This window comes from Helicoverpa zea, chromosome 2 (genome assembly GCF_022581195.2).
Source record: "Helicoverpa zea isolate HzStark_Cry1AcR chromosome 2, ilHelZeax1.1, whole genome shotgun sequence".
In the NCBI taxonomy this organism is placed as follows: domain Eukaryota; kingdom Metazoa; phylum Arthropoda; class Insecta; order Lepidoptera; family Noctuidae; genus Helicoverpa; species Helicoverpa zea.
Window position 1 is genome coordinate 10,058,187 of NC_061453.1, and position 22,630 is coordinate 10,080,816.

General features: G+C 38.3%; 3 protein-coding genes across 3 annotated transcripts; 1 reads left to right on the forward strand and 2 right to left on the reverse strand.

Annotated features, from left to right (window-relative positions):
• Position 1: 1 nt before the first annotated feature.
• LOC124639337 (stromal cell-derived factor 2) lies at positions 2 to 3,172 on the reverse strand. Its single transcript, XM_047176651.1, has 4 exons — positions 2,990 to 3,172; positions 2,633 to 2,828; positions 2,241 to 2,465; positions 2 to 966 (listed from the first exon to the last, which is right to left on the reverse strand). Exons 1-4 carry the CDS (start codon positions 3,063 to 3,065, stop codon positions 795 to 797), a joined length of 669 nt encoding a protein of 222 aa, XP_047032607.1. The 5' UTR covers positions 3,066 to 3,172; the 3' UTR covers positions 2 to 794.
• A 462-nt stretch (positions 3,173 to 3,634) lies between these two features.
• Positions 3,635 to 5,214, forward strand: LOC124639345 (steroid receptor RNA activator 1-like). Its single transcript, XM_047176660.1, has 3 exons — positions 3,635 to 3,863; positions 3,954 to 4,358; positions 4,696 to 5,214. The coding sequence occupies exons 1-3, from the start codon at positions 3,824 to 3,826 to the stop codon at positions 4,848 to 4,850; spliced, it is 600 nt and encodes a 199-aa protein (XP_047032616.1). The 5' UTR covers positions 3,635 to 3,823; the 3' UTR covers positions 4,851 to 5,214.
• LOC124639254 (integrator complex subunit 4) lies at positions 5,198 to 22,608 on the reverse strand. Its single transcript, XM_047176513.1, has 16 exons — positions 22,423 to 22,608; positions 22,005 to 22,337; positions 21,529 to 21,777; positions 20,955 to 21,130; positions 20,090 to 20,282; positions 19,746 to 19,920; positions 14,574 to 14,779; positions 14,108 to 14,230; positions 13,690 to 13,825; positions 11,667 to 11,804; positions 10,782 to 10,941; positions 10,117 to 10,263; positions 9,445 to 9,668; positions 8,975 to 9,117; positions 7,240 to 7,459; positions 5,198 to 5,850 (listed from the first exon to the last, which is right to left on the reverse strand). The coding sequence occupies exons 1-16, from the start codon at positions 22,474 to 22,476 to the stop codon at positions 5,651 to 5,653; spliced, it is 2,877 nt and encodes a 958-aa protein (XP_047032469.1). The 5' UTR covers positions 22,477 to 22,608; the 3' UTR covers positions 5,198 to 5,650.
• Between the last annotated feature and the right edge of the window lie 22 nt (positions 22,609 to 22,630).

The following is a 22,630-nucleotide window of genomic DNA, read 5'->3' on the forward strand; positions in this document are numbered from 1 at the left end:
CTTTCTTTGTCAAATTATATTAATTATCCAGCCTTATAAAACGTTATCATGTGAAATAATAATATTGCCTATTGCTTATTTGTAATAAAATAATCTAGCAGGCGCCATTTCTACGTGACACAAACTTCATCCTGCCATCATCAGGTAATTTCATTATGAAACGATAACGTCACGATTGGCAACGGAATGTTATAAGAGCGTAACGGACAGTTAATAGAAATTCGCGCTTGTTTCCTACCGGTCCTTGATGGACACGTGGTTCACGCGGTGCACGCCTCATAACCAGGTGATAACACCGTAAAACTTAACGTATTTTTTTTTTAATTGGGAACAAAAAACTAATATCTACTATGGCTAAGCCTTATTATTATAAGGCAACGATAAAAGCACTACTATAACTTCAAACTTGCTAAGTTACGTCTCATAGTGTGTCTGTGGAAACGGCGCCTACACGAAACGAAATAGTACATGGTGTTACTTTAGGACATAGGAACTCAATTTCATGACATTGAGGCAGCAAAATACACAACGATGTATAACAAAAATGTATAACTTTGTACAATATACCTCTATAGGCTTTAAATTAATTATGGTGAAATAACTGTGACTATATTTCCATATCTATTTCATAAAGTACTGTCCTGAATAAGTACAAATGATATTTTAAAAAAGAAAACCTAAATTAATTTGTCCTGATGGTGTCACATTTACTGGTTTCATAATCAAACAAAATTGTATATTAGATCCTAATAAATTACAAAAACATTTATTATACAATAAATAATATTTTACAATTATAACTCGGAATGTATTGCATGTTGGTGGGGTAGTAGTTCACCGGGGTGGATGAACAGACCCTCTTTGGCTTGCCAGTCTGTGTATGCGCCGTACTGTGAAGTGACGCCTACAATCTCACCCTGCCCACTGATTGGTCGGCCAAAAGTGCGACCAGAACCAGCCAGGAACCTGGAAGTAGATAATAAGGTTTAATTTCCATGCTGAATAAAAACTTCTTAGCAGTCACTGGCAATCATCATCATCATCTCAGCCATAGGACATCCAGTGCTGAACATAGGCCTCCCTTAGATGGCACTGGCAATATCAGTTTTATTTGGTCTTAATTTTTTAAGGATTTTCTTATATTTGAATTTGCCAGCCCCGGATCTTCAATTTTTCTTAGGCGGGGCAAAAACTGAAAAATGCCGCCCCGTCTACCTACCTACTTATGTATGTTTATTTCACCAACTGACTTTAAAAAAAAGTGTCCAAATCATTGTAGGCTCAAACTGTTGGCCAGGTTTAAGTTATGAAAGTCGAGACAGATTAATGTACACAAAAAGTTAATAAGTTTTAAAAAGCGCAAACTTTTTTGTTTTTGAGGACTCCATAAATATTTTTTTTGCTACATTTGACTTATAAAAGGTTAGACAGCGTGGATTTGACTTATGAAGTTAACAACGCAATGTTTGTATAATACTGCGCGAGCGAAGCGAGCGCGAAATTTTTTGAGCCTGCGACACAAAAGTACCTGATTAAGTACTGCTAAGCAACAAGTAGTAACTTTTATTAAGTTATTTGTTTGTTGTTGTGTAAGACTCACAAATTAAACTGGGAATTATGTGCAAATAAAAAGAAACCGTGATTAGAGCGAGTGCCATTTGTGTTTGTTGATTCGGTGCGTCAATAAACCATCAGAAAAACAGGACATACACTGTCATTTAGCCGCGAGCGTAGCGAGCGAGAATTTTTTCACTTAGTTGCAGGATGTTAAAAGTGAAAAATAATCAACATGATCAACTAAACAAAGCGAAGGCCACTTTTTTAGAAACTTTGCTTGTCAGTATCATGATACAATGGAACTTCCCTATCAAACGGGTGTAATTTCATCGAAATTTCAAAAAAGAATTGCCTGGTGGTGGGGCGTCCCGCGGCGCCCCTGATACCGAGGCGCCCGGGTTATTCGCACACTGCACCATAGGTTAAGACGGCCCTGTAGGTAACTATTATGGTAATCTGTGATGTAGGATTTAAAATCAGTCAGCCTGATTTTGCCGCCCCCTGAATTTGCCGCCCGGGGCATGGGCCCCGGCTTGCCCCCCCCTAGATCCGGGGCTGGAATTTGCTGTGTAAGGTAGCAGATTTTACATTGGTTTGTTCCCAATATTGAAAAAAAATATAGCTTCAGCCAATTAATTCTTAGCAATGTAAAGTTGCAACATAGATTCTTTTAGAATACTTACGATCCAGTATCAACATGTCTAAACTTAACAGGAGTGTCCCTCCTCCAGAAATCATTATTGCACACGACAGTCCAGTGGTCTCCAGTGTCACCCTCACCATCCTCATCACCATAGCATGACACCTCCTGGTTTCCTGACAGTGGGGATGAGAAGTAGTGTGAGTGAAGGTTCTTCTTAGTTGATACATGCTGAAGACGGATGTTGGAGTTGCATTTTACAGGAGCTCTGGAAGAAAAAGTATTTTACTTTACTAAATGCTGCTAGGAATTTTTGCCATTGCTGCTGCGCTGCATTTAGGATATTGTATCCAAGGAGTAACTTACGAAATATGCCAGAAACATAAGGGCACATAGAGTTGATTGCACTGATCAAAGATCAATAAGGAATCTTACCCGCGCTTGCATGATTCTCCCATGGGCGCACGAACTAGCCAGTGGCTGTTGTAGTCATCAGCTACGTCCACCGCAGTCACTGATTGCTGGCCGGAGCCCGAACCATACTTCACGTCGTGCGAGTGAAGCCGTAACCTCAAGTCTGTGTTTATCATCTTCAAAATAGAGCCGCATGTTACAAATTCCGCTTTAGATCCTGTAAAAACATATACATTTAATTAACAAGCACTTTTTAATTCATAACTTGCAATTTAATCTAAATCTCGTATCCTCCCATAACAAAAGGCCACGTAATTTTTTAGAATCGACCGCTGAAACGCTGGTGGAAATAACAAAACTAAATATATTAAAACTTACCTTGTGAGTTTGGGACTGAAATCAAAACGAACAATAAAACACTAATAAATACAGGAGAATTTATGAAATAAGCCATTATTATACTTATTAATGTTTTTCGATATTCACATCCACACTTTTCTATTGTGTAGCAGAGCAAGAGCAAGCAAACCGCAACTGAAACGTCAATCAATTATGTCAAAGTCCAAACATCATACACAATGTACTCTGTGGTCCAAACTGACATCTTCTCTGAGTGACTGAATGATAGAATTAACTGAAGATTGAAAATGGGTTCCAAGTTGCAGTAGCTTCAAATTAATAATCATACCATCATACCACCGTTCTGCATAACGTACAGAAATTCAAAAATCAGTGTCATGGAACAGGTCTTTCTCCTTGCTTTGGAAACCGCATTAAATCGTCATGGTCATGTCATGGTCAATCATTGACGTATACCTATCATCATCATCATCTCAGCCATAAGACGTCCACTGCCGAACATAGGCCTCCCCCTTAGATCTCCACAGATACCTGTTGGAGGCGACCTGCATCCAGCGTCTTCCGGCGACCTTTATAAGGTCATCTGTCCACCTTGTGGACGATATACGTATACCTATCGCGATTTTCTATTGCTGTCAATTAATTTATCATCACTTCACTCGTTCATATTACTGTCAAAGTCAAAAACTTGCGAAATAGGCGAAGTTTACAATTACAAGAAAATTGCAACTGCGGTGTGATTACAACATTAAAAAGCTGTCGCTGCGGATTGGCGCTCGATATTAATATAATTTGTACAAAATTGAAATTCGTTAGTCATTGTTTGTCTTTGTTATTATATTACAAACAAACATGAGTAATAGTGGCTATACTCCTAACACAGGTGTTACAGGTAAATAACCAAAACACTGCAATATTGATAAATATTTTCGAAGTTTCATGTAATGTTAATGTTTCTTAATCCCTACGTTATTTTTTCCAGCACCAATCGATCCCGGTTGGAACGACCCGCCGAAATTTTCATATAACGCACAAACGACACCGAATAAACCGCGAAATATTTTGAACAAAAGAGTTGCATTTCCCTTATCAAGCGCCACGTCTAGTCCTGTTACCATGCCACCTGTGAACCTGCCACCAATGCCTGCGATGTTTCCACCAGCACCACCTCCTCAGGTACCAAGCATACAGCCAGAAGAAACAGATTTAGACAGCGAAAGTACTCTGAAAGAGGTGAAGGATATACTCTTAGAGTTATTGGATAACAGCAGTGAGTTAGGAGCTAAGGCAAATGATATTCGAAGAAGGATAGGTGTTATGGAAGAAATGTGGTCAACTGGGAAACTAGATAAAAGGATATATGGACAGATGAGGAATTTAGCATATGGTGAGTGAAAAATTTCCTGCAGGAACTTCAAGTTTGTATCAAAATAAGGCAGTTTCCTTTGTATTCAGTCATAATCAGATAATACTAAAAAGCTGAGCTGGTCATGCATTGTGAACAAGTGGGGCACTGAACTGGGAACCCAAATATACATTTATGTAATGTTCTCTACTTTCCCTTTCAGTACTTCTGTGATGAAATGAATTGCTAACTTAAATAACAATGGTTCATTATTATTTGAATAGAATTGTAATTAGTTTTGTATTTGATTATAGAAACATTAACACTGACTTCCTATTTGCATGGTGTCCTGTATGATTTTGGTCTGTCTTTGTTTCAGCACTCCGGGATGACACTCCAAGTAAAGCAGATGATATTCACCGAGCACTGATGGTGGACCACGTCAGTGCAGTTGGCACATGGATGCCCGGCATCAAGCAGCTCATACACAACTGTATAGCTCGCACAGAACTCCTCTCCATCGATAAGGAATAAATTATACATAAAATTGGTTCAACTCCTATGTTCAAGTTCATATTTAAATAATAAGTTATTTCTAGATGCTTCCATTTTGCTATAGACTTTATTATTCTGCAATAACATTATATAACAAAGCCATACTTATATAACTAAGTAAACTCCCATAATGGCCAAATATCCAAATTATATTTTATTTTATAGAGAAAAACAATATAAAAATGTTCTATTAAACCCTGCAATAAAATATACTTCTGATATATTTAAGGAGAGTATTGTCATGATTTTTTTAAGTTAAAACTTGTAAGTTTGCCATGTGAAATGTGAGGTACAATGTAAGCTGTGTTGTAAATAAAATACAAATATTAAAAGTATATAATTACTTTATTTTGTTCTTATTTCTAAGTAGTCCAGAGGTACATAATATATGTTGTCCTGCACACATTTTACAGTCACTTAATAGGGAAAATACATCTTTCAGAGATAATAAAAAAATTGAATTATTACACATTTTGTCAGGATGCAAGGTAGGACTAAATAGAAGGGAGGAAAATCTTTCTTTTCAAAAATCATTTTTACCGCCCATTTAACCTGAGGGGTACTTAGAATCCCTCTACCTAACTTTTAAATGTGGTTTTAAAAACGTATGATCTTTACTTCAAGGTTAAAAAGGTTAGGTCCATCATGACTTTTTCAAGGAGATGGTTTAACCTAGCACAAAATACGATACTTTAAGACCACGTTTTATATTCAGGTGGCCTGAGACCAAACTCTCAACTGGTCACCACCAACAATTTTTCATCCAAGATTACGTGTACTTATATGCCTCGTTTGATAGGCTTGGGTGCGACAGTGACCCTGACCGGTCGGCACAGCTCGATGAGTTGCGCGGGCTCCCGGCCGCCGCCCTCTTCGACCGCGAGACACACAGATATGTCCACGCCGCAGGGTTCCGTCCACACGCCGTGGGAGATCAGCACCTTGGTTAGAAGGCGCACGTTCTGGGTGCCGTCGTCATCTGAAAATGTAGAATTAGTTTATATTATATCCATTAACTGGACATTTGTTCGAATGTAAAGAGTATAGTAGACTTTTTTACATATTTAGTACATAGCAGACTCACAGCGTACCTTTTTACTCATAATGTGAAGAAGCCTTATTCTAAAATGTATTTTTAAATTTAATTCTATTGACTAAATTAACTTTCAGAAGCTATTTAGGCATAAGAATTTCTCCACAACAAAAAATGGTTATTCAGTTACTGATGGATAAAAAATGTTATCACGCAAAATACAAAAAGTTTTTAAGTCCTATGAAAATTACGGTTTCAATTTTACAGCTAGCTTGGAGCCATAGATATAATATTAATAAACAAGATTGCGCACGCTCAAAATATATATTTACGAAAATGAACTCTATTCTAACGCAATAAGGTACTAAATTGGTTGCATAATACACAGAGGCAAATCCGAGCCGAGAGGGATAGTTCGAACGGAGGCTGTTTGTCTCTTTCTAACACCTTGCCAGCATAAAAAAAATGTTGTGATCAAAAGTTTTGTCTTCCCAAAAACAATTTAATCACTTATATTTTTATCTTATTTTAACAATTGTAAGTCAACAAATTAATAACAATCGCATTAATTTATTCGTATTTATTATTAAAACATAAACAACATAAATTTTTGTTTTGCTTTTTTTTATTTTCTAGCGGTAACCCTGAACATTCTTGGCGCGTAATCAGCATTTAAAATTTTGTTTATTTTTTTTTTGTATTAAATCAATTTAAACTATTAAAATGGTGAAAAAGTGTTGTGTTTCTACTTGCAAAAGTGAATCCTATGGTGGTTGCAATATATCGTTCCACAGGTTAGCTAATAATAACATTTTCGTAAACCAAACAACTAGGGTGCCCATGAATTCTTGTAACGGGGGTAAAATATGGGTGATGGATTTTAAAACTGTTGTACTATTGTTATAGCTTCCCAAAAAATGAAGAAAGGCGACATAAATGGCTCAGCAGTCTATATATGAAGTAGAAATACAAAAAAAACAGTCTTCACTTCGAATCTTCCTGCTTTTATACTGCTAATTTCCGCTAATTATTAAAAGCCTTTATTAGTATCTTAAGGTCACAAACTGCGTAAGTTAAAACTTCAATACTAATCTGTGTTTAATAATCTTAGCAAATTCGGATTTGTCTCACATAGCTTAATCTCATAGTCACCCTATTAGAAAGGGACAGACAGCCTCCGTACTAACTGTTTCACTCGGCTCGTTTTTTGGGTTTATATGCGCAGTCCTGTTTACTAATATTATGTCTATGCTTGGAGCACACCCTTTTTTACATATTTTTTTTTAATGTGTGTTGTTTTATTGATTATGATGATAATATTAGAAGTCCACTAACTAGTATTATGATGATCGAGCGGCCTGAGATGGTCTGGCGGCGGCACGAGCGCATGCGCCCGCGTGTCGGGGTAGGCGACGCGCACGCGCAGCAGGCGCGGCGTCTTCACGCGCAGCACCTCCGCCTCCAGCGCCACGCCCGCCACCAGCCCGGCGCTGAACCGCACCACCGTGTCGTTGTCGGCCGCCGGCTCCAAGATATGTGCTGTGCACATGCGGATCTAAAACAATGAGTATAAAAAATATATAATAAATAACAATGTTGTCCAAGGATGGTGGCGGTGTTATTATTATTCTGGAGCTTATTATTATTCTTTATTGCACAATAAATAAAATTTGGACACATTGAAAGCAGAGAGATTATGAAATGTTTTCATAATAGATCAGCCAGCACCAAGGGTTTCACCAGCGAACCCCATATGTTTGAGCAGTGGCGGATTAACCCTATAAGCACAACAAGCACGTGCTTGGGGCCCCTGTTCTCCAGGGGCCTCCATCCTCTGCTGACGTTCATTTTATACCTACATTTTATCGAGATTCATCCACAATATACCCGAAATCACAAGGCGCGAGCAGTTCGGGAGTGACCCTTCATACACCCCCGCCTCTAAACTTGATTGGTCGCAGTGCTGTAGATTGTTGTACGATCGCAGTGATTTTTTTTTTTCAATTGTGCAGTTGTTATACAATTTTTTTTCGGCTTCTACTCATCGTTGGGCAAAGAATTAATAGGCAACGATAGCGTTCCGAAGTCGCTATCGTACAGTCGTTGGGAAGCTCACGCTGTAACTACGAGTGCAATATAACAAACATATCCGAAAATTTTGGATGCTTTAGATCAGTGGTCCTGGTGGTGGTGGGCTGGTGGTGCCTGGAGGCATTCCAAGTGGTCCGCGGACCACCGGTTAAGTCCGCGGACGTTGTTATCGATCTTACGTTATCCATCTTACTTGTCCAACAGAAAGAAATGAAGGTTTGAAATGTAGCCCTTTTACGAAATTTTAGTTCTGAGTCTTAAAACATAATCAAGATTTCCCGCTCGCTTCGCTCGCGTTTTCAAAGACTATATGTCCTCGTTTTTACATTTGTCAACAAATTAAAAGTTAAGTACGTTTGGGCTACATTGTACGTAATTTTGGTTCTGAGTTTATAATAAAAATAATTAAAATTTCGCGCTCGCTTCGCTCGCGTATTCAGAAACTATGTGCCTTCGTTTTTGCATTTGTCAACAAACAAAAAATTAAGTACGTTTGGGATAAATTTTACCTCCGTACGAGTCCGAAAAAAATTTCGCGCTCGCTTCGCTCGCGCATTTGAAACTACATGTGCATCACTCTCGCTTTGCTCGGTCAATTTCTTCAACCTTCTATTTCCATTTAAGTAATAGGGGGTCTACACAGGCTCTGTGCTTAGGGCCTCGGATACTCTTAATCCGCCACTGTGTTTGAGGTGTCACATGTTGGAGGTATCACAACCAAATTCCAAACCAAAGGTCAAGTAATGCGTAACGCGCGTGCGGTCGGTCCGTGGAAAACCGAACATTTATACAAGGTGTATGTCCACTTTACGGAAGACTCATCAAATTGTGTGCCCTGACTGTCCCGGCTTTCTTTTGTACATCTTTGGTTACTGATTATGTGTAGTCAGAAGCAAAATCTTAATAAGAGATACTGTGTTATTGACAGGAAGTTAGTTATTGGAAGATTTCAAGGAAAGGTTAAGTAAGTAATACTTACATTGATATTAGGCTTGGGTATCACAGGCAGCGGCGCAGACTGTAACAGTGGCATGACGGCGCGGGCGAGCGCGGCCGGCTTGTGGTCCGCGTTCATCGACAGCTGCCGGAACACTGCGATCGTGAACGGGTCCGGCTCCACTCCTAAGTGGGAGGATAGGTATATTGTAGTTATGCATTTTTGCTGTTATGAACATAATTTTTAAGGGGACCATAGGTGGGCTATGGAGAACTAAGAAAGAGTACGAGTCAAGGTTAGGAGAAAGCCAAAAAATAATTTATAAATACAACATAATAGAAAATTATCAATACAAAAATATGGAAGGTTGTGTCAAATAGGTCGATAACATGAAAATTATTATTTTGTTTTGGATCCAGCTATTATACAGAACTGTTTGAGGGAATACATTTTTGCCGTCACATATTTGTAATTTTGGGAAAAAAAAATCTGTCTCCACCATTTTCAATTACCTGCAGAAGCCAACAGCCTATCGAGCAACTCAGCATGATGCGTGAGCGCGGCTGCGGCGGACAGCGCGGCGGCCACTCCCGCGCCGGCGGCCGGAGTGACCGCGGAGCCCGTCAGTCGCGCGGGCGCCGCCGCCGCGCACAGACGCGCCGCACTCACGCGGAGAGCGAGCTGCCAGACAAACGCGTTGTCCTGCTCTGATACGCCGCTGAATTGGTGCTGCAGTCTGTTTATAAAGATTACGATATTAATAAGTGGTGTAGAGTGTAGAGTATATGGCTAAAAAAGTGAGTAACAACTACACCATGGTCGTGGTTGGACTGTAGGTAAACCATCCTTAAGTTTTTGACTTGAGGAGCACATTGCAGATTTCGTTGAGTAGCTTTGTCTTGGTTAGTAATGACTTCTGGATCTTATGAAAAGAACACTAAGTGAGAAGTCAAATGGTTAAATAAATTGACAGGATTTCACAAAATATGACCTGTGGTGTGGTGCGGTGATGGATTGTCCTGGTTATTGGGTTAAGGAGGTTGCTCGTTATAAAACACTGGTAGTCTGCATCCCGTTAGGCTGGAAGCCCAATATCCGGTGAGACTGGAAGCCGATTCCAACATAGTTGGGAAAAGGCTTGGGAGATGATGTGCGGTGTGGCTAGGCTATGTATGTGGTGTTACCTGAGGCAGTCGGTGGTGAGGTGCGAGAGCGCGTGCGCGGGCGGGCCGGCGGGCGAGTGCAGCGCGCCGTGCAGCGCCAGCACGCAGCGCGCGAACACCATCGTGAACTGCGCCGCGCCCGACACGCCCGGCTCCATCTCCGCTAGTCTGTAACGAAAAAAACAAAGGTTTTATTATCAAACTAGTTTCCACCCACGTCCTGACCGAATTTACACATCCCGTACATACATGCACACAAAGTAGACAAGAAGCCGCTATTTGTGCCTCAGGGGAAAAGGCATTAGTAAGGCTGACATCTGTTTGAATCGCGTATGAAACACAAAAATTACATAGCCCGATTATAGCTGTTAAAAGATGCAGCCAGCCTTTTGGGTACACTGCCGGGTGACAGCGATGAGGACCAATTTTTCGACGCCCTTTATTAGGTTTAAGTTATTTTTTGTTTAATTATAGATTTACTTTATTTTAAAACAGAATGTACTATACAGGTTTAAAATTAAATAAAATGTAAACTGCTGGAAGAGACCACTACTCCAAATAACATATTCCTCAGGATCACAAACTGAACCAGACCTCAGTACAAGAAATCTCTACCACCAAACGACGCTACAAGGTCAAGACTGTGTAAAAAGACAAAAAATCTTCCACCAATAATCCACACTAACTTGTTAAGCTGTTCCTCAGCCGACTGCAGCATGTTGAGTCTCACGCTGTTAGACAGCGCAGTGTTGTCGATGTGCTGTAGTACTGAGTCGAAGAACCGCCGCACCGCGCTGTCGTCCATCGCCGACTCGATCTTCTCGGCGCTTGAGCGTTGGGCGTCACCTGGATATACAAATAATGTGCCATTTGATATGCTAAATACCTATGTTAGTGGCGGATCTACGGTACTGCGCACTGTGGGAATGAATTGAATCTTAATTACCGACGTCGCAATTTTATGTAATCCTCTACACTCGTCTATGTACCCGCCCTTTATACTCTCCATATATGCTCCTCTATATACTCCCCCTATGTGCTCCTCTATATTATACTCCCAGTATGTGCTCCATATACTCCCCCTATTTGCTCCTCTATATACTCCCCCTATGTGCTCCTCTATATACTCCCCCTATGTGCTCCTCTATATACTCCCCCTATGTGCTCCTCTATATACTCCCCCTATGTGCTCCTCTATATACTCCCCCTATGTGCTCCTCTATATACTCCCCCTATGTGCTCCTCTATATACTCCCCCTATGTGCTCCTCTATATACTCCCCCTATGTGCTCCTCTATATATTCCCAGTATGTGCTCCTCTATATACTCCCCATATGTGCTCCCCTGTATACTCCCCATATGCAAACTACTGTATAGACCAAATGGCAGACCAATCGGATGTCATTGGAATACGATTGGTCTTATATTAGTAGCAGAATGCCCGCTAAAACCGGTTAAAACTGCTATTGCGATTCAATTTCGACATTATTAACTTAGCAGAATTGGGCCCCAGGACACTAACGATAGTAACCCATGTTATGTCATTATCATTAGGTATATTATAAACTTACCAATAGGCAGGTAGGGCACTAGATGCGGCATGGTGTCTCGTAGATACGTGTAGTGCTTGATGGTGTGGTCTTCAAACAGCGGTAGCATGGTGGGGCAGTGCTGGGCGGCATTCAGCACCAGGATTAGGACGCACATGTCTTATGTATGTTCAGGGAATTGCTTGTACAATAATGAAACAGAGACCGTGATGTGACTCCCCCTGTCCAATATCTTACTCGTCGTATGGATTAGTCACCAGGCCTAATTGAAGGGACCCAACCCCCCCCCCCCTGATATCTCCCAATCATTAATTTGTTTTGAAAAGACATAACCATGTTATCGTCCTTTCGACTGGCTAACTTGATAACTCAAACTCAAAACGCTCTCACCCTACATTCTTCAGCAGGATGAATGACATCCAGCCCCCAGTGGTTGATGTAATGACGACAGCTCATTATCCTACCTCTGCCTGCCAAATATCTTCAATAGATTTTCAACCTTATCACAATAGTGCAAGGTTAATGTAGGATTGGTAAAATTTGACGGATCTGGTTAAGAGGGCTATCACAAATTTTCGAGTTTTATACGAGTTTTGATGCGTCATTATGCTTTGGATATAGTCACAAAAAAAAAAAAAAAAAACAAAAATAAGATTAAGAAAGTTTGATCATTTATCTTGGGGCTGTTTTCAATAAATATTTTAATTTGTCCACGTACATCAGTAAAATCTTTGTCTCTGCAAAGGATGTTTCATAAAATGTTGCTTTTGGGGATCTTTTGATGCTTCAGTACTCCGAGGATATAGCAATTTAACCATTTATAAAAATGTTAAAGATACAACTATATCTTGTACTTGTGCTTGCTTACACCAATTTATTACAATTCATACAGTAATACACCAAAAATAATTCTATAAAACTGAGAGTTACTGACAATTTTCCGTACAAAACTATATTTTTTATCTATGAAAGTATAATCCAAATTCAAATAAAAAATATTTAATAATTAAGGTGGTATTGTTATAAAGCTTGAAAAAAAAATGGCCTATTTAAAAGTAAAACAATATTTTAAAATAATTTTTGTTTGCAATGCAAAGAATCAATATCAATCTTGTGACGCGCGGTGTTCAACTTTAGTCAGCGCCAAGCGCTTACCGAGGAGGGACGTATCGCTCGCTGTTGCGCCGCGTAAACTCGCCGGAGTTCGAAAAATATAGCGCAACCTACGCATCTAACACGTTTTGATACTAGTGAGTTTTTAATTTATTTATTAGTTATAATGATCTGATTCAAATGTAATATACATAAGTATTAGCCCATGATATTCTAATGCGAAAATGTTATAGATTGGGTTCTCTTTTTTTGATGTTGGTTATATAGAAATATGTACGTAAATGTCATCGTCGTTAGTTTCGCTGTTGCATAATAATATTATTGGATATCTTTGATTCTTGCAGGATAATGAAAACATATTTAATTCAGATTATCAGACTCAATCGGATACAAGTACAAATAATATGAGAAGTATTTTTTGTCACTGGCGACAGACATATTTGTTTTAATAAACTATTTACATTCCTAGTTTTTATTGTTGCAGGAAAATGAAGATACAATACATGGAAGACGAATTATAGATTTTAGTTTTTTTATAAATCAATTACTTATACCTAATTGATAAACATGGTGAAAAGTTTGGTTGTCGATTAAATAATTTAAAAATTGTAAACGATTATTTGTTTATTGTAACTCAATCGAGCTATTCTAGGTTATAAAATTCATCAGTACAAATAATATTTCATAAACTATAAAACCAATAAACTATTTCGGAAAAAAAGTGGCAAAGTCTCAAGTTTGTTTGTGCCGCGTAGCGGTCCGCAGGTGTGCGTTGCGTATTTCACTAGACGCACACGCGCGCAAGTGCTGCCGGCTATCGTCTAATTTACCTAAACCTGAGCGATTCGATTTTGTAATAGCGCTCTTAAGTTGAAGTGCTGTCGTCTATACACAATAACCAATACTTCGAGGTCTATTACAAAAAGGATACAGGCCGGGTCCTCAACATCAGGTTCGGGCATGTCGAAGAATGGATGCACGGCCAACAAGCGCGTCGTCAGCGGCAACACTAGTGACGCGTGAGAACTGCCGAGGCGTTGTACGCAGCGGAACGTTGAACGCTTGTCCTAAAGAAATAACCCAGAAAATAATATGGTTAAGATATCAATAGCTAGTTAAGCCACATTCTTCTTATAAAAAAATAAATTTGACTGGAAAACGGTTGGAAATCCCTAAAAAACAAATCAGTCAACTTCATTTTAAAAATAATTTTAATGTCGAGGGAAGTTTAACATACTCAGAAAATAAGAAATTGACATGCATGGATTCAAGTAGCAACTAAAGTTGAAAACTAAGGCCTTTTACTATAATATACATCAGCTAAAAATAAGTATCTCAGCTACACTAACCTGTGGGTATCTCTTGAGATTCTCCAATATCTTGTCGATGCACATCTCGAGGCAGGTCTTGGAGGCGACCGTGCATGACCCGAGCATGCGATGCAGACCTTCTCGCACGTCCATTGAATAGTCCTACAAACAAGGTCACTTTGAAAATATGGATTTTGTCGTTAAAAATTATCTTGCTAGATCGGGATATAGTGAAAGAAAGAGTCAGAAAAAAAGTAAATGAATAAGAAAAGTAGGTCAATGGAAAATGTCATATGAAACTGTTTGTTTTTGTTTTTGAGAATATGAATGTTTTTGTGAGATGACGGCAGATAGAAGAGTGTAGCAGAAGAAAGCATGGAGTGCCAACCCCAAATTAAATTGGGATAAGGGTAGGAGGATGATGGACTATACACATCAAGCTATTGTGGGTTGGCTTAAGTTATAATAATGTGTGGATTGACTTATGTATTATGTATGTACCAACCTCCAAAGCCCCCAATATAGTTTCAAGCTGGTCTTCCCTCAAGACGATATGATGCGCGATACGAGTCAGGCTGTCTATCGCGCGCAGACGCACGTCCTCTATCTCGTCGTTGAACATGTCCACCAAGAAGTCAAGCGAGGTCGTCGCGAATACTGCATTCTCCATCGATAGCTGGCATACTGCGTCTACGGCTGCTGTGCGTACCTCTGGAAGAGGAAAAGGAAATTAAAAAGTCATTCAGAACTTCTAGTACACGGAGAGCTCGTAAAGATGTCGGTCTCTTCTCGCTTTTCTATCAATTAAGTGGGCGCACAAGCGTAATCTTTCAGAAGATCTGTCGGATGGCTAGCTTATAAAGACTGCACATGTGTCTAATAGTCTACTAGGCAGACACTTGTGCGACAGTGGGCTGACATCTATTATCCTGTTTATACAGTACACTGTGTGCTTTTTTTGTGATGGGAAATCATCAAATGACTCCTCCGGTTGTGGGTTAGCAGTGATGAGGCAATGTCAGATTTTTGCTGACTAAAACCTCGTATGTTCCTTTGTAAGCCTCTTATGTACCACAGCAACGGTAACTCTTTCGAATAATCCCGCAGCCCCGGCGGGCCTTGGTCCTGCTGTCGTGCTGGGCCGCACTGAGGGTACACTGGGTGCTGCGGGTGCTACATACCGCAGAGCTCGTCCTCCCCACTTATGTACTCTCTTATGTTCTCATCTTATGTACTCCTCTTATATACTCATCTTATGTACTCTCTTATATACTCATCTTATGTACTCTCTTATGTTCTCATCTTATATACTCTCTTATGTTCTCATCTTATGAACTCTTTTATGTTCCCATCTTATGAACTCTCTTATGTACTCTATTATGTACTCACTTATGTACTTTCTTATGTACTCACTTATGTACTCTCTTATCTATTAACTTATGTACTCTCTTATCTATTAACTTATGTACTCTCTTATATACTCACTTATGTACTCTCTTATGTACTCTCTTATGTTCTCATCTTATGTACTCACTTATGTACTCTCTTATATACTCACTTATGTACTCTCTTATGTACTCTCTTATGTTCTCATCTTGTACTCACTTATGTACTCTCTTATCTATTAACTTATGTACTCTCTTATATACTCACTTATGTACTCTCTTATGTACTCTCTTATGTTCTCATCTTGTACTCACTTATGTACTCTCTTATGTACTCTCTTATATACTCACTTATGTACTCTCTTATCTATTAACTTATGTACTCCCTTATATACTCACTTATGTACTCTCTTATGTTCTCATCTTGTACTCACTTATGTACTCTCTTATCTATTAACTTATGTACTCTCTTATATACTCACTTATGTACTCTCTTATGTACTCTCTTATATACTCACTTATATACCATCTTATGTACTCTCTTATGTTCTCATCTTATGTACTCACTTATGTAGTCTCTTATATACTCACTTATGTACTCTCTTATGTACTCTCTTATATACTCACTTATGTACTCTCTTATCTATTAACTTATGTACTCTCTTATATACTCACTTATGTACTCTCTTATGTACTCTCTTATGTTCTCATCTTGTACTCACTTATGTACTCTCTTATCTATTAACTTATGTACTCTCTTATATACTCACTTATGTACTCTCTTATGTTCTCATCTTGTACTCACTTATGTACTCTCTTATCTATTAACTTATGTACTCTCTTATGTTCTCATCTTGTACTCACTTATGTACTCTCTTATCTATTAACTTATGTACTCTCTTATATACTCACTTATGTACTCTCTTATCTATTAACTTATGTACTCTCTTATATACTCACTTATATACCATCTTATGTACTCTCTTATGTTCTCATCTTATGTACTCGCTTATGTACTCACTTATGTACTCTCTTATCTATTAACTTATGTACTCTCTTATGTTCTCATCTTATGTACTCTCTTATGTACTCTCTTATATACTCACTTATGTACTCTCTTATATACTCACTTATGTACTCTCTTATCTATTAACTTATGTACTCTCTTATATACTCACTTATGTACTCTCTTATATACTCACTTATATACCATCTTATGTACCATCTTATGTACTCTCTTATGTTCTCATCTTATGTACTCTCTTATATACTCACTTATGTACTCTCTTATGTACTCTCTTATCTATTAACTTATGTACTCTCTTATATACTCACTTATGTACTCTCTTATGTTCTCATCTTGTACTCACTTATGTACTCTCTTATCTATTAACTTATGTACTCTCTTATATACTCACTTATGTACTCTCTTATGTTCTCATCTTGTACTCACTTATGTACTCTCTTATCTATTAACTTATGTACTCTCTTATATACTCACTTATATACCATCTTATGTACTCTCTTATGTTCTCATCTTATGTACTCGCTTATGTACTCACTTATGTACTCTCTTATCTATTAACTTATGTACTCTCTTATGTTCTCATCTTGTACTCACTTATGTACTCTCTTATCTATTAACTTATGTACTCTCTTATATACTCACTTATATACCATCTTATGTACTCTCTTATGTTCTCATCTTATGTACTCGCTTATGTACTCACTTATGTACTCTCTTATCTATTAACTTATGTACTCTCTTATATACTCACTTATGTACTCTCTTATATACTCACTTATGTACTCTCTTATCTATTAACTTATGTACTCTCTTATATACTCACTTATGTACTCTCTTATGTACTCTCTTATATACTCACTTATATACCATCTTATGTACCATCTTATGTACTCTCTTATGTTCTCATCTTATGTACTCTCTTATATACTCACTTATGTACTCTCTTATGTACTCTCTTATATACTCACTTATGTACTCTCTTATCTATTAACTTATGTACTCTCTTATATACTCACTTATGTACTCTCTTATGTACTCTCTTATGTTCTCATCTTGTACTCACTTATGTACTCTCTTATCTATTAACTTATGTACTCTCTTATATACTCACTTATGTACTCTCTTATGTTCTCATCTTGTACTCACTTATGTACTCTCTTATCTATTAACTTATGTACTCTCTTATATACTCACTTATGTACTCTCTTATGTTCTCATCTTGTACTCACTTATGTACTCTCTTATCTATTAACTTATGTACTCTCTTATATACTCACTTATTTACTCTCTTATGTTCTCATCTTGTACTCACTTATGTACTCTCTTATCTATTAACTTATGTACTCTCTTATATACTCACTTATGTACTCTCTTATGTACTCTCTTATGTTCTCATCTTGTACTCACTTATGTACTCTCTTATCTATTAACTTATGTACTCGCTTATATACTCACTTAAGTACTCTCTTATCTATTAACTTATGTACTCTCTTATATACTCACTTATGTACTCTCTTATGTACTCTCTTATATACTCACTTATGTACTCTCTTATCTATTAACTTATGTACTCCCTTATATACTCACTTATGTACTCACTTATGTACTCTCTTATCTATTAACTTATGTACTCTCTTATATACTCACTTATGTACTCTCTTATGTACTCTCTTATATACTCACTTATGTACTCTCTTATCTATTAACTTATGTACTCTCTTATGTACTCTCTTATATACTCACTTATGTACTCTCTTATCTATTAACTTATGTACTCGCTTATATACTCACTTATGTACTCTCTTATCTATTAACTTATGTACTCTCTTATGTTCTCTCTTATGTTCTCATCTTATGTACTCGCTTATGTACTCACTTATGTACTCTCTTATGTACTCACTTATGTACTCTCTTATCTATTAACTTATGTACTCTCTTATATACTCACTTATGTACTCTCTTATGTTCTCTCTTATGTTCTCATCTTATGTACTCACTTATGTACTCACTTATGTACTCACTAATGTACTCTCTTATCTATTAACTTATGTACTCTCTTATGTTCTCATCTTGTACTCACTTATGTACTCTCTTATCTATTAACTTATGTACTCTCTTATATACTCACTTATATACCATCTTATGTACTCTCTTATGTTCTCATCTTATGTACTCGCTTATGTACTCACTTATGTACTCTCTTATCTATTAACTTATGTACTCTCTTATGTTCTCATCTTATGTACTCTCTTATGTACTCTCTTATATACTCACTTATGTACTCTCTTATGTACTCTCTTATATACTCACTTATGTACTCTCTTATCTATTAACTTATGTACTCTCTTATATACTCACTTATGTACTCTCTTATGTACTCTCTTATATACTCACTTATATACCATCTTATGTACCATCTTATGTACTCTCTTATGTTCTCATCTTATGTACTCTCTTATATACTCACTTATGTACTCTCTTATGTTCTCATCTTATGTACTCTCTTATCTATTAACTTATGTACTCTCTTATATACTCACTTATGTACTCTCTTATGTACTCTCTTATATACTCACTTATATACCATCTTATGTACTCTCTTATGTACTCTCTTATGTTCTCATCTTATGTACTCACTTATGTACTCACTTATGTACTCACTTATGTACTCTCTTATTTATTTATTTATTTATTTTGTTTTATCTATTAACTTATGTATTCTCTTATGTACTCTCTTATATACTCACTTATGTACTCTCTTATGTACTCTCTTATGTTCTCATCTTATGTACTCACTTATGTACTCTCTTATATACTCACTTATATACTCTCTTAAGTACTCTCTTATGTACTCTCTTATGTTCTCATCTTATGTACTCACTTATGTACTCTCTTGTCTATTAACTTATGTACTCTCTTATGTTCTCATCATATGTACTCTCTTATGTTCTCATCTTATGTACTCACTTATGTACTCTCTTATGTTCTCATCTTATGTACTCACTTATGTACTTTCTTATGTTCTCATCTTATGTACTCTCTTATCTACTTACTTATCTACTCTCTCTGCCCGTCGGAGCCGCCGGCTCCTGCAGCTGTCCAGCGCGTCAGTAGGCAGGGTGCTGCGGGTGCTACATACCGCAGAGTTCGTCCTCGAGGCCGTGCACGAAGGCGCCGGCGGCCCCGCCGGGCAGCAGCTGCACGGTGGCGCTGTGCAGCAGCTGTCCGGCGCGGCAGTAGGCAGGGTGCTGCGGGTGCTACATACCGCAGAGCTCGTCCTCGAGGCCGTGCACGAAGGCGCCGGCGGCCCCGCCGGGCAGCAGCTGCACGGTGGCACTATGCAGTAGCTGTCCGGGCGCGTCGTCCGCCCAGCGCCGCCCCGACGCCCACGCGCCGCTGCGAACCAGCTCAGCGCCGCGCTCGTGGGCTGTGCGCTTTTTCTACAAAATTCAGGGTTTATTTTAATTTACATATGACAAAAGAATTGCTCAATTTACAAGATTCCGTTTAGTTAAGATAGAGCAAGGTTTATGTAAGAATCTATTTCCACTTCTGTCATACCTTACAGAATAAATAGACCCAGACAGAAATTCCATTAAAAAAACTTACCTTCATATTACTCATGAGCTGCTTGTCTAAAGTCTGCAGCAGGAACCGGTCAGAGACAGCGCGCGTGGTGCCCAGCAGCGTGCAGGCGAGAGCTCGCACTTGCATGCACAGGTCATTCACTGCGGAGCAGATGCGGACGAACGCGTCGTCTACTAGGCGCATGGTCGTCTCGCCGTCGGACAGGGTTATTGTGCTGGAAAGAATTGGGTGAGAAGATACAATATATTTTTACTAGCTTTTGCCCGCAACTTCGTTCGCGTGGAATAGTGACTACCAGCAGATTTTTGATTTGACCAATAGATGGCGCTATATGTCCGGAATAATTTTTTTTTTTTTTTTTTGTAATAAAAACTATCCTATGTCCTTTCTCAAGTTTCAAACTATATCTGTACCAAATTTCACACAAATCGGTTCAGTAGTTTAGGCGTGAAGAAAAGACAGACAGACAGACAGACAGAGTTACTTTCGCATTTATAATATTAGTTTGGATATAACATTTACGTTTCGGATAGAAAAGGAGGTTAATTTTAAATAATTATTTTTAAACTATTGATCTCATCATCATCATCATCATCAGCCTATCACAGTCCACTGCTGGACATAGGCCTCTCCAAGTGCACGCCACATCAGCTATGTACTATTGATCTAGATGGGATGAAAGATTTATGTGATTCTGTTGTGTTAACCAAAGTCTATGAAGCATTCTGGCAGATACAGAAACTGTAACATTGTATGTTCAACAGTATACGCAACAGTATATGTACTACTTCTCAAAGTTGTAGTCTAAAATTATTGGGTTTTGTAAAACACTTCACAATATAATAATATACATCTCAAAATATAATATTGAAGTTTAAAAACTCACTTGTCAGGATATTTGTTGCCCAGCACCCAAACAAGCTTGAGAGCAGCCTCCCTCACAATCTCATAGTCATCAGACAGAGCTAAGCACACCAGATCATACAAGTTGGCACTCAGATTCTGTCCTCGCTCATGCATTGTGAGGAGAGATTGAAATGCTCCACAGCGGACTCTTGCATCCTGAAATATTTCAATTTAGTAGTAGCAGGTTATGTTTTATAGATGCTTTATGGCTATCTAAACAAGAGTCCTTTTGAGAACTTGCAGACAAGAGCAAGAGCAAAGCCAAGTTAAAAATATCAAGAGCTAAGTTATCAATATCAGAACAGCTTTGGCTCTGCAGTCTACTAGACAGCTTGGCTTAGCTTAGCTCACATAGCTGATGTAATTTTCCATATTTCTGTGCAGACCACAATCTATACAAACTAAGTACACCACCATGAAAAGCTGTGTAAATAATTCAAGCTAAACCAAACTCAATCTGCACCAAGCAATACTTTAAATCTAACTGTACAGTGCAACTTCACAATATAGCCATTTTATCATATTTTTATTCCATAAAGTTTATAAAATCATACCTCAGCATGAGAATAATCTCCAAGCAGCTTCACAATAGCATCAGCTTCAGTCGACATCTCCATAGTTCTCTCAGACTCCGGGTGTATGGGATACAGCTCACTGATCAACTGCAGGCACCGACACTTGACCTGGTGGCTGGTGTCCTTCAAGTTGTCCTTGGCGACTGCGACAAGGCGCATCATGAGGATCTTGTCATCACTGAGCTTGTTGCCAAGTTTGAGTAGGGTGGCTATGCCTTGTGCTATAACCTGTAAGTAGATGGTGGCTTATATGTGACCTGTCCTAATTATTACTATGAATTTAGTTGTAACACTCATTTATGTGGTAGATAGTGACAGAATTATTTTCTTGTGGATACAAAATGTGTTTCATTATTGTAAATAGTGTAATTTTTTGTTATTCACTGTACAGATATGTGGAATTTACATGTTTTTCACTTGAGATAACGGCAAAGATATGAATATTACAATATTACCTTATGTGAGGTTTCATTTTTGATCAAGTGAGCAGTTTCGTCAATCAGGTTATTGAGATTGGCTCCAGGGCATTCTAAGCCAATATCACAGAACAACCACAGTATCTTCACTCTCACTACAGACTCCTCTTCAGATTGGAAGTGTTCTGACAACTTCTTAATAGCCTCTTCAACGTCAGACTCTTGGAACTGCAGGCAGTCAGAAATACGCAGCAGTAGTTGAAGTGCCTCGTCACTAGATTTGCACTTTTCTAACAGACCCACGAATGCGGCGGCCGAGCTGCCTATCAAAGGCTTCTTAACAAGGTGCAACTTCTTCGTAGGTGGACCATCCTGTAAATTAAATGTTTATTCATGTTTTATGTTTAGGATATATTATCACCGCCGACAGCTAAGGTTAGGTAGCTATAACTATTACCTGGAATGATTTGTTGTACTCCGCCAAAGCCCTCTTTTTTAGTACAGCAGCCATAGTATTAGTTTTAGGTTTGTTTTAAGTTGTTGAACGTGTACGTGTACTAGCAAAACTGAAATAAAACCGATTTTAGTTCATGTTTATATTTTCACCACACAACAGCAAGCTGTCACATTGCTTCAAACGTCACAGATTAAAATCAAATCACAGA

Coding starts and splice junctions, on each gene's coding strand:
- LOC124639337 (XM_047176651.1), bottom strand. CDS start 3,065: ATGGCTTATTTCATAAATTCTCCTGTATTTATTAGTGTTTTATTGTTC. Junction 2,829..2,989: donor TTCAGTCCCAAACTCACAAG/GTAAGTTTTAAT, acceptor ATGTTTTTACAG/GATCTAAAGCGGAATTTGTA. Junction 2,466..2,632: donor GGAGAATCATGCAAGCGCGG/GTAAGATTCCTT, acceptor TTTTTCTTCCAG/AGCTCCTGTAAAATGCAACT.
- LOC124639345 (XM_047176660.1), top strand. CDS start 3,824: ATGAGTAATAGTGGCTATACTCCTAACACAGGTGTTACAG. Junction 3,864..3,953: donor TCCTAACACAGGTGTTACAG/GTAAATAACCAA, acceptor TATTTTTTCCAG/CACCAATCGATCCCGGTTGG. Junction 4,359..4,695: donor GATGAGGAATTTAGCATATG/GTGAGTGAAAAA, acceptor TCTTTGTTTCAG/CACTCCGGGATGACACTCCA.
- LOC124639254 (XM_047176513.1), bottom strand. CDS start 22,476: ATGGCTGCTGTACTAAAAAAGAGGGCTTTGGCGGAGTACAACAAATCA. Junction 19,921..20,089: donor AGCTCATGAGTAATATGAAG/GTAAGTTTTTTT, acceptor TGAATTTTGTAG/AAAAAGCGCACAGCCCACGA. Junction 14,780..19,745: donor CCTCGAGGACGAGCTCTGCG/GTATGTAGCACC, acceptor TTCCTCTTCCAG/AGGTACGCACAGCAGCCGTA.